This window comes from Littorina saxatilis, linkage group LG6 (assembly GCF_037325665.1).
Source record: "Littorina saxatilis isolate snail1 linkage group LG6, US_GU_Lsax_2.0, whole genome shotgun sequence".
Lineage (NCBI taxonomy): Eukaryota > Metazoa > Mollusca > Gastropoda > Littorinimorpha > Littorinidae > Littorina > Littorina saxatilis.
Genome location: NC_090250.1, coordinates 10,559,851 through 10,572,209, shown reverse-complemented (window position 1 = coordinate 10,572,209; position 12,359 = coordinate 10,559,851). Strand labels below are relative to the sequence as shown.

General features: G+C 40.7%; 1 protein-coding gene across 5 annotated transcripts in view; it reads left to right on the top strand.

Annotated features, from left to right (window-relative positions):
- The window catches only part of LOC138968456 (transforming growth factor-beta-induced protein ig-h3-like), a 72,467-nt gene that overhangs the window by 28,564 nt on the left and 31,544 nt on the right, over window positions 1-12,359 (top strand). For 4 of the 5 annotated variants that reach the window (XM_070341025.1, XM_070341026.1, XM_070341024.1 and 1 more), the window contains exons 4-6: window positions 10,795-10,893; window positions 11,415-11,479; window positions 11,985-12,150. In XM_070341025.1, the coding sequence (XP_070197126.1) occupies window positions 10,795-10,893; window positions 11,415-11,479; window positions 11,985-12,150 (330 nt within the window). Of the gene's footprint in view, window positions 1-10,794; window positions 10,894-11,414; window positions 11,480-11,984; window positions 12,151-12,359 lie in introns of those variants that run through there. The other variant, XM_070341028.1, reaches the window with a different exon arrangement.

The window sequence follows — 12,359 nt, the reverse complement described above, 5'->3', positions numbered from 1 at the left end:
CTTTCGTCGTGTCTAAGAAAACAGCGATGATAGATAAATGGAACATCAGTTCTTGCGTAATGCATAAACATATCTCTCTCTCTCTCTCTCTCTCTCTCTCTTTCTCAGTTACCTGCAATCTTCGACGCTGTCGAATGTCAATCACAAGAAGGTCAAAGAGGGTTATTCCGACACGGATACCGTGCCACAAAGTGCACCGTTTTGCGTATCAAACTCTGCGATGCACGTGCACACTATTGCCTTCATCAGCCGCTGTCAATGACATTGCATTCCACAGCGGGTCTACATCACAACTCATGCTTGACCTATACTCTTGAACACACGGATACCGATGGAACATCTTTGCCGCTACAAACAAAGCGAAAGGTCAAACTCTGCTCGTCCAAACCGAAAAGGATACCCCTTTCTCCGTCGCAAGGAGACTTGTTCATCAACATCGCAATTTCCCAGAAGGTTTCCGGGGTGGGGGGGAAGGGGGGGGTGCATTTAGGGGTATCGCTAGGTGGGTGTGACTGTATCTATACTGAGGGCCCCAAAGGGTTTAAAATCGTGATCGTGATTGGCGTTTTTTGACCTTTCTGTGACCGTGATTGCCGAAATTTCCATTTCTGTGATCGTGATGGGACTTTGCCCGTGATCCGTGATGACAAAAAAATCAAGTCTCGTGATCGTGATTGTCATTTGTTTTCGTGATCGTGATGGGCATTATTGCAAAGCATTTTATTTTCAACGTACATTTTTCACAGCTGTATCACTCTATGAGTATGATCCTCTATTCGTCAAGGAGCTAATCCCGATTGAAGGGAAGCAACAACACATTCAGAAATATGATTTTGACAGCAATTGGTTTTCTTTAAGAGAACCAATCACAAAAAAGAGATCCAATCAGAAGGCGAATTGCAAAAGTCTGCTAAACTTCATCCAATGGAAGGGATTCGTGCTAAAGTTTTGAGTGCATTCAGTCAAATTCGAATTCGAAGATCAAAAATGGCGTGCAGCGATACTGTCATCGAACTTCTGTTATATTTTGTGGATTCAAGCCAGACCAAAGCAGGCGGCGAGAATGCCTTCCTTGGTGGAAAGGTCAGGCTACGGGGCCGTCTTTCCGAAGACTAAATGTCAAGGTATGTCATCCATCAAGGCAGGACTAGGTAAGTACTTTACAGTTGAGGGTCCAGGGGGCAAGGCCCCTTGGTGGGGGACCAGGGGGCGACGCCCCCTTGGTGGGGGTTGCAAGGGGGCTTCGCCCCCTTGAAGCTGAACGTTTTTTGATGTTTCTGGAGGGAAAGGAAGCCTCTCCTTGAACGAAAAAGGTAAATTCGACAGCAAGCTGTATAGGCAATGAAGAAGAATTGAGATTGTAAGGACTCATACTTTTCATCACAAAAATCGTTGAAGAAAAATGTCTTTCGAAAGGGGGTGAGAGGTGCGATTTCTCCTCGGATTTCATGATGATCCAGATGCAACCCCTCTTCCCTCCCCTACAAAATTAAAAAAAAAAGCGTTTGGGAGGTACATGCTTAAGCCAGGGGGGGGGGTTGTTGCGCAAACCCTGTAACCACCCCCCCCCCCCCTAGTCCGGCCCTGTCTATGTTGCTCTATGACTGTTCTGAATGTAGGCAAAGATCTTGAAATTTGTTTAAGATCATTGACATTGTCGACATTGCCACGTCCGGCTGTCACTCGCTCAGTGTGACCTCGACTGGCTCGAGTCTGATCGAGTCTGCGTGTAGCCAAAACCGAAACTAGAAATGTGTTTTTCACCCCAGCAACGTGGACACGCTTGGCATAGATTCTAATTGTCGCTTCTTTGCATTGAGCTTGGATTTATTTTAGCGCCTGTAAACTTATCAACATTGGGTTATATTCAGGAACTATGGCGGGGAGACGTGCCAGTTTGGGTCACTTGATCCTCATGTCAAAGTCGACCAAAGTCATGTTCGTTGGGGATTTTGTTATTATAGACTCTACCATCACACATACATGTACTTTAATTTCAATCCACCCAATAGTTTTTGAGAAAATGGGTTTAAAAGATTTAGCTATGGAAATGTGAAATTGTGCAAGTATATATTCATGTGTGTGAGTGAGGGTGTGGGAGTTGAATGTGTATGAGTGAATATTCTTTCACCCACCTTCATGATTCCTAGACTGACCTTTAGTCAGGATTATAGACTCTACCATCACACATACATGTACTTTAATTTCAATCCACCCAATAGTTTTTGAGAAAATGGGTTTAAAAGATTTAGCTCTGGAAATGTGAAATTGTGCAAGTATATATTCATGTGTGTGAGTGAGGGTGTGGGAGTTGAATGTGTATGAGTGCAGGGGCGGATTAGGGGGGGGGGGGGGGGTTACAGGGGTTCCGGACCCCCGGATGTAAAAAAAAATAAAAAAAATAATACTAACTTTAAAAGAAATAATGAGTGGCTGCTGATACCAGTTGATCATGTTTAAAATCAAGGATAAGCCATAAATTGTTCATAAAATAGCTAAATCCCTTCAGCTTCTGGGGGGCTAAGCCCCCCAGACCCCCCAACGGGGCCTTGCCTTCGACCCCAGGTTGTAACCCCCCCCCCTCTGGCTTAACTGCTCCGCCCCTGGAGTGTATATTCATGTGAGTGTCTGTATGAGAGAGAGACAGCGAGAGAAAAAACAACGAAAACAACATTCTTGTTACTGATTACAAATCATGATATGTATTCTATGTGTGTATGAAAGAGAATTAAAAAAAATAATAAAAAAAGTGCAACAGTTGTCACTTTGTGTTGAATAAACAATAGATCCAGATGAGCGAATTACTGTGTGGTTGTGTTTACTTTGACACGTGCTTTCTGTACCTGCAACTTTTACCGTGACCGTGATTTGCCACTGGTGTTCGTGATCGTGAAAACAAAAATCAAGGTAACTGTGATCGTGAAAGCTAAAATTTCCCTTCCCGTGATCGTGATGATACCCCCCCTTTGGGGCCCTCTATACTGGTAACGTGCCAGCGTTTTCTGGGTTCATGGCGACCCAGAGAGAAACAAGATACAATCACATTCCCACAGACACGCGCGTGCTTGCTGGGCGAGTAAATACAGGGAGGGTACAAGATAGTCTGAAATCCGCGGGTCTCATTTATTGACTGGATGGAAGATTAGCTGCTTTGGGCCTCATTCCTGAATAAAAGCATACACCAGGAAAAAAGCGAATAAAAGGAGGGGAAAACAATATGCACACAAATAAATGAATACTTTAAATTGAAAAGGAAATTAAACAAAACCGATGGAATCACAGTAATCGCATAATTTTCACAATATATATTGTGTATGTTTTCAGCGTAAAAAGAGTTTTCTGTAGTTGAGGAAGACTTCATTTGTTTGTAGTGCAGGCCCATTTGAATCTTATGAATTGGCAATAGTGCGAATCCTTTGATGGATTTCCAGAAACGGAGTCTTAAAATATTCATCCATTAATTTTTTGACGATGAGAGAAAACAATATGAGAAAAGAAATACTCGTGGCGTGACTCAAGGATACTATAAAAGAGACTATCTTTCTTATACTGCCTGGTGACCTCTAAACTTGGTCATAAGAGTTACAATTGAACTGTACACGAATTCGTCCAAAAACCTGTTCAAAGACTAGTCATCCACCAACCATGACCCTTTAAGCAAACAAGGGATGTTAAAGGCATATGTACTCGATGACTATACACGCTAATTGCTTTACCAACAGCTGGAGACATGCTAAATTAAGTTCCCTGCAAAATATTGTGGTCTAGGACCCCTTCAATGTTGAGATATGTTAATTTTCATTTTGATCTGGATCGTCCTATTTATAGATTTGGCAACACATGTAACGTTGATGCAAGGGAGCTAACACCGCGGCTTTGTTGACATCCTCACTTTTTCAGAGGCTAGAACAAGCTGTAATGCATGTATCATGGTCCGCGCATGGTGACATATCGTCATTATATGGTCTTATGGTGCGTTTGACATCGATTATGGGCAAACTACACTTTGTAAACACGGGAGCGCGTACATATGCCTTTAAGTAGAACTTCCTATTGTTTATCGCGTGAAAAACTACTTGGGGCATTGCGTAGGAACACGAGAAAATGAGCGAGCGAGTGTTATTACATATTTACACTGAGCATGTCAACATTGGGGCTTAATCACTGTTTTCCTGAAAGGCGATGATATTTTACGAAGCTGTTTTAAGTTGAATTCGCAGTCAGGGACCCCCTCCCGCCGGGCCATTCTTTTTGCCTAGTTTTTTCAGGGTTCAAAAAAGTCAAAAATCATGTTGAAAGCATTCCGTCCATCATTACAGTAAAAGAGAGGGAGGGGGCGGGAAGGGAGATGGAATAAGAGGGAAAGAGATAGACAGAGAATAAGAGTTTTAAAAAAAAAAAGAGACTGATGAAGACAGAGAGAAAAGAGCGAGGTAGAGAGATAATGGGGAAGGGAGAGTGGGAAAATAGATCACTGCACAGGATATTAATTCGGTGTTTTTTTCACTCTGTATGTTTAACAAATCTGCCAAAGTGCATATAGAGGGCTTCTACCTTTACCACCGGCAAGCATTATATATGTTCGGTGTTCTCTTTTGTGTGCTTTGTCCTTATTTCAAAGATAGAAAATTAAGGATTAATGCATTCATACAAGAGACATGAAAGAACAGGAAATCCCTAAGGACACCAGAACACTAGCACCCTTGTTGCGATTGCAGTAGTATAGCAAAGTACAAACTATACACTTTCTTTAAGGCGTTAAAAGAAATTTAACGAAATCAAGAATATAAAGCGCAAATGTCGACACGGCTGATGAACAAGCGGCAACTAAACACTTTTTTCAAGGCGTAAAACGAAATTTCCCTAAATCAAGAATACAAAGCGTAAGTGTTGACACGGCTGATGAACAAGCGGCTTTCTTGATACAAGACATCTTTGAAGTGCTATCGAGTTTAGAATAACGATAGACTTCAGGGGAGACTACTGCTGATCCTGCAGTGCCGGTGTTACCACTCCTGTCACTTCTAAGCCAGCGTCGCAGCAGTTTGCGGATATGTATCACAGATGTATTATACCGTACTTACGAGAGGTCACAACAAACAGCAAAGTGCTTCATATAAACTGAGCAAAAAAACTATTGCACCCATTTTCGTACCCCAACTAAAACATTCATTTCATTCAAACTGTATAATTATGACATTAAAGGCTATCTGGCACGCTTTTCCGATCAAAGATGTCTGTTATATGTATCACGTGCCCGCCGCCGAGGTAAGGGTACCCCCAAAATCGACCTGACAAAAACGTCAGGTACCAATAAAAAAAATCGACACAAATTCAGCATAGGCACAACTTAGCAACTTTGGATATGAGAAAAAAGCAAACTCAGTTATCTCTCCAGAACCGGTTGTTTTGCTTTGCTATCTTGCGTATCTCTTGTGTTATGTCGTTTCTTCTGATGCAGATGTGGAGCGCATGAGCAGTAGAAAACGAGAGGTTTTTGCGTGAATTTTGAGGGGTGGTACATAAAGCACTCAATGTCAGCAATTCCTGAATGGATTGCTTCGAAACTTTGAGGATCTGAAGTCTACATACGAGACTTGCCGTGGATCACTACACGTTTGTACTTAGATGTTATGCACACTTCCAGAAAATGTTTTTAAACCCATCACGGATTTGTGAATTAACATTTCAAAAATTCATGACTGCAAATGTTTTTTACAAGAACTGCCAAAGTTTAATTAGAGTAAGACTACTGACGGACATTTGCTGGCCATGTAAACACATGAGAAACAAGTCGCGTAAGGCGAAATTACTACATTTAGTCAAGCTGTGGAACTCACAGAATGAAATTGAACGTAGTCCGCCGCTAGTGCAAAAGGCAGTGAAAGTGACGAGCCTGTTTAGCGCGATAGCGGTTGCGCTGTGCTTCATAGCACGCTTTACTGTACCTCTCTTCGTTTTAACTTTCTGAGCGTGTTTTTAATCCAAACATATCATATCTATATGTTTTTGGAATCAGGAACCGACAAGGAATAAGATGAAAGTGTTTTTGAATTGATTTCGAAAATTTAATTTTGATCATAATTTTTCTATTTTTAATTTTCAGAGCTTGTTTTTAATCCAAATATAACATATTTATGTGTTTTTGGAATCAGGAAATGATAAAGAATAAGATGAACGTAAATTTGGATCGTTTTATAAAAAAAATTTTTTTTTTACAATTTTCAGATTTTTAATGACCAAAGTCATTCATTAATTTTTAAGCCACCAAGCTGAAATGCAATACCGAAGTCCGGCCTTTGTCGAAGATTGCTGGGCCAAAATTTCAATCAATTTGATTGAAAAATGAGGGTGTGACAGTGCCGCCTTAACTTTTACAAAAAGCCGGATATGACGTCATCAAAGACATTTATCGAAAAAATAAAAAAAACGTCCGGGTATATCATTCCCAGGAATGTAAAATTTCATAAAGATCGGTCCAGTAGTTTAGTCTGAATCGCTCTACACACACACACACAGACAGACAGACACACACACACACACACACACACACACACACACACACACACACACACACACACACACACACACACACACACACACACACATACACCACGACCCTCGTCTCGATTCCCCCTCTATGTTAAAACATTTAGTCAAAACTTGAACATTTAGTCAAAACTTGACTAAATGTAAAAAGGAACGTTCAGGTCTCCACACCTGCATCAGTAGAAATAACATAACACAAGAGATACGCAAGATAAGAAAACAAAACAACCGGTTCCGGATAGATAATTAATTTTGCTTTCTCCTTGTATGTACAAGTTACGCCTATTCTGAATTTTTGCCGATTTTTTAATTGGTCAGGTGGATTTTTTTTGGTTTGTTTTTGTTGTTGTTGTCGGGATCCACTACCAGTAACTCTTCCTTATCTTCTCCAGTGTTTTCAGCCGCGATTATCTCCCTTCCTCCGTGTGGCGTCAATCCATATTCCCGTTACTACGTTACTATTTTTAGAAGGTCACTGCACGTTACTATTTTTAGAAGGTCTCCAGTGTTTTGCGCGTTTATCTCCTTTCCCTTACATCGGCGGCGGTCATGTATTACTCATAACAGAATTCTTTGATCCGAAAAGTGTGCCAAATAGCGAAGTGAACGGCCTTTAATGGTATATATATATACAGTTTGAATAAAATGACACGGGAAGGAATGTTTTGGTTGGGGTACGAAAATGGGTGCATATGTTTTTTGCTCAGTTTATATAGAGTCGATTTAATAATGTTAATAATGAGGATAATTATATGGCGCAATTCCGAAATAGTTCTAATCATCTCACACACAAAACTCACCGACAAATAAACAATTCTGTACACAATGGCAAATTAAATGACTATTACATAAAAATTTAAAGAACCTTACAACTATCCTTCTCCTTCTTCCTTCTTCTGAAACTTTTTCTACTGTGCGAACTTCTCGGTCTTCATCCCAACCTTTTTGTCTCTCTCCTTGTCTCCCCCCCCCCCCCCTTCTCCCCTTCACTTTATCTTCCAAATCCTTTTCCATCGTGTGTTAACTTCTAAATGTCATGGAAGAGGGCGTTTTTGAACCTTTACCGCTCAAAGTAACACCTGATCAGTGAAAGACTAAATAATGCATACGCTCTTTATACTGCATACGCTCTTTTCTTCTCAGAGATTTTGGAGCCAGTTTGGCTGTTATAGCCACGGCCACTTGACCTTCTGTCCTCTTCAGAGAATGCCCGGCTTTTGATACCCTGGGAGATAATTAAAAGGCGAACGTGTGACAGTAACAACGCTAAAAGCACCTATATTATGGGTGTTGTGTTTTTGGTGTGTGTTCTGTTTTTTTTTTTTTTTTTTTTTTCAGGCCCAAAGCGTGATAGTTGCATCGCTAAAAGCATCTTTATTTTAGGGTTTTGTTCTGTTTATGAACGTGTTTCAGGCCCAACATGTGTTAATAGCATCGCTGTAAGCATCTAGATTGTTGTGTTTTGCTATGTTTACTTCTTCGTTTCAGGCCAAACATGTGATAGTTGCATCCCTAAAAGAATTTAGATTATTGAGTTTTGTTTTGTTTATGAATGTGTTTTAGGCATAACATGTGATAGTTGCATCCCTAAAAGCATGTAGATTATATAAGATGTTTTGTGGCGTGTCGTCAGACCAGCTTTTTTGTTGGGCCGAGGGGGAGCATATCGTCTTCTGTTTCATCTTTATGGATTGAGGCCAACAAAAAATGCTTATTTGGCAACAAGCCACCAAACATCGTTTTTGTTATCATTTGTGTAGTGTAAAAGTACGCACGATCACTGACAGGGAGCCTAACTTTTAGAATGTAATTCAGGGCCCTAAAATGCGTCAGGAGTTCAAGTCATATTTGTACGTAACGTCAAACGTAAACTTTGCTCGCTTTTCTTCGGGTCTAAAAAGTCACAGAGCTGCCATCCTATTTGCGAGGTCAGTCACTATTTAGCATGTAACTTTTCTTTTTAAGTGTTTTGAGACTTTTCGTTGCACAATTTGCGATTGCACAGCTTAGTTGCAAATTGACCATGAGTCGTCGTAATAATGTTCAACATTGATTGGGTCTTTGAGAGTGAATGTTTACAGTCGGTGTCATTGGAAATACGAATCAAAATCCGCGATGGTTCCACATCTATATATATATACGACTAGTGTCTGTCTGTCTGTCTGTCTGTCTGTCTGTTCGCGATGCACGGCCAAAGTTCTCGGTGGATCTTTTTCAAATTTGGACACCGTATTCAGCTACACCCCGGACACAACCTCATCGATGAGATATTTCAACACGTGCTCTCAGCGCGCAGCGCTGTGCGCGCTGAACCGATTTTTTTTGGTTTGTTTTTGTTGTTGTTGTCGGGATCCACTACCAGTAACTCTTCCTTATCTTCTCCAGTGTTTTCAGCCGCGATTATCTCCCTTCCTCCGTGTGGCGTCAATCCATATTCCCGTTACTACGTTACTATTTTTAGAAGGTCACTGCACGTTACTATTTCTAGAAGGTCTCCAGTGTTTTGCGCGTTTATCTCCTTTCCTTCGTGAGCCGGCGAAGCCGGCGTACACCCGGCAAAGCCGGGTCCCAGGCGCAGCCTGGTATTCGGCTCTACTTCTTCCCGGCGAAGCCGGTACCCGGCGAAGCGGGTAATCATCTAGTACAAAATAAACAGCCTGATTTGCTTTACTTTCAAAATCCACGTTTCACCTGAAGCTCAAACCCATTCACTACCTCGATTTGTCACATATGAACATTGTTTTTTGTTACCGAGCTGGTTATAAATAAAAACCCGTGAAAATGGTGACAATGTTCTTTTTGGTTACCCAGCTGGTTATGAATGAAAACTTGTTACCCAGCTGGTTATGCATGCGTACTTCCTCGACCCCCTCACCCTTCTTCTTGAAACTAAACTGCCTGTTTATGGCCCCGTTTAACGATGCATTGCTGCTATTTTTACATTTAGTCAAGTTTTGACTAAATGTTTTAACGTAGAGGCGGGAATCGAGACGAGGGTCGTGGTGTATGTGTGTGTGTCTGTGTGTGTGTGTAGAGCGATTCAGAGAAAACTACTAGATCGATCTTCATGAAACTTGACATGAGAGATCCTGAGTATGGTACCTCCAGACATTTTTTTAATTTTTTTGATAAATGTCTTTGATGACGTCATATCCGGCTTTTCGTGAAAGTTGAGGCGGCACTGTCACGCTCTCATTTTTCAACCAAATTGGTTGAAATTTTGGTCAAGTAATCTTCGACGAAGCCCGGACTTTGGTATTGCATTTCAGCTTGGAGGCTTAACATTTAATTAATGAGTTTGCTCATTAAAGTTGTCATTAAAATCGATTTTTCGCTAACAGATTTAAAATTGATTGTATCGTATTCTTCATCACATTCTGAATCTAAAAATATATACATATGTCATGTTTACTCTTAAAATGTGATCACAATTAACGAAAATAGATTAATTAGTCTTACGATTAAAATTTAAGAAATCGATCCAAAAATGATTTCATCTTATTCTTTATCATTTCCTGATTCCAAAAACATATAGATATGACAGGTTGTATTCAAAACAAGCTCAGAAAGTTAACAAGAATACAGAAAAGCGCGCTTTCCTGCTTAGCACAATACGCTACCGCGCTAATCTGGCGTGTCAATATCACTACGTTTTGCACGTGGAAGGTGAGCGATTTCCTTCACGCGGGGATTGACGAAGCTGTACTGTCTTGGTGAAAAAATACAGTGCGTTCAGTTTCATTCCGTGAGTTCGACAGCTTGACTAAATGTAGTAATTTCGCCTGGCCTTACGCGACTTGTTTGTTTTGTGTTTGTTTTTGTTTTAGACTTGTCGTCTGATGACTGTATGAAAGGACAGGTTGGAAGATTAGGCTAAGCCTAAAACCTTTATCCTTATGTAATAAGGTTCTGAGTTCCGAGTTCTAAAAACCCGTGAATATGATAACAATGTTTTTTTTTACCCAGCTGGTTATGAATGAAAACGATGACAATGTTTATTGTTACCCAGCTGGTTATGAATGAAAACGATGACAATGTTTATTGTTACCCAGCTGGTTATGAATGAAAACGATGACAATGTTTATTGTTACCCAGCTGGTTATGAATGAAAACGATGACAATGTTTATTGTTACCCAGCTGGTTATGAATGAAAACGATGACAATGTTTATTGTTACCCAGCTGGTTATGAATAAAATCTCGCGAAAATGATGACCATGGGTTTTGTTCTATGACTGTGTTTCAGGCCCAACATGTGCATGGTGCAGGAGGTGTATGGCACAGGAGAGAAGTTCTTCACACACTGCGTGGCCAAACATCTCAAGATGATCTGTGAACGACCAACGTAAGTGGGGGAATGAAATGGGGGACAATATTCTTCAATTCATTATATTCAAACCAATAAAAACACATACAAATCGAAATATTGCACAGAAAAAGAGCCACACCATAACAGACAGACGGACAAACAGACAGATAGACAGAGACAGACAGACAGACAGACAGACACAGACAGTCCAATTAGAACCAATTCAATGTTCTGAAACAATCAATGACACATTCTCAACAAAAAAGTGTGTTTATATTCAATATAACTCCGCGAATGTGAACAAACATCGCCACCACATTTTCAGGTGCCTACGGTTTTCTCCCAGTGAAGAAAAACAAAATCTGTACGCAGCGTACGAAATGTTGAAGATATTACGTGTCGAAGACAATTTTCCGGTTTAATGTATTCATTCTAATGGGCAATAAAGTGTTGTTATGGTAATTGTTATTTTTATTCCTGTCTCATGGGGTGAACTGATCTGGCATATTCTGAAAACTGGAAATATGGATAATGCTGCATGATGTAATTATTTGCAGGTTTGTGAGCTGGGACTGTTGTTCGGGCTACGACAGGGAACGAGGCCAACAAGGATGCACAAAAGGTGAATAGGCATAGAAGGCTTAGTATCAATATTTTGCATTCACATGTAAACTAGATTACAATAAATTAATAAAAAATACTAAGTAAATAGGCCCGGTAGATTAGTTGGTAGAGCACTGGACTTGTGATTCTAAGATCGCAGGTTCGAATCCGGGCCGGGACGGACACGGGTCAACTTTATGTGCAGACTCAGATACGGTATCCATGTATCCATACCTCGGTCATTCTGCCATAAGTGCAGATGGCTGATTACATTAAGAAAAATGTATTTTGTTCTTGTTTTAATAGTTGCTCTTTTTATTATTTGAGAAGCTCGCAATCAACAGAACATTATTTTAAAACGTGTATTTCTTATGTTTAAAAAGTATCTCTACACATAGCATCGTGTATTCTTGTAACTAGAATTAAGTCAGTGGTTATGCTTGATGCTCTTGTTGTGAAGAAAAGTCTGTAACCAGAATTAAGTTCGTGGTTATCCTTGACGGCTTGATGCTGTTGTTGTGAAGAAAAGCCGCTGGGCAACTTACTGGACACGGCTAAGGAGCTGGGTTTGCGGCAGTTTACGGAGCGAGCGGCCATGGCCAACCTGACGGACCTACTGGAGAACCAGGGCGCCTTCACGGTCTTCGCCCCGTCCGACACCGCCTTCAGGGAGTCCACCGCCTATGAAAAGTGGGTAAAGTTTCTTTTGGCGAAACGTTGTTTAGAACGAGTAAAGTCGCTTAAGACAAAACGTCGTTTAGAACGAATAAAGTCGCTTTAGACGAAACATCGTTTACAGCAAAGTGGGTAAAGTCGCTTAAGGCGAAACGTCGTTTAGAAAGAGTTAAGTCGCTCAAGGCGAAACGTCGTTTGGAAAGAGTAAAGTCGCTTAAGAAAAA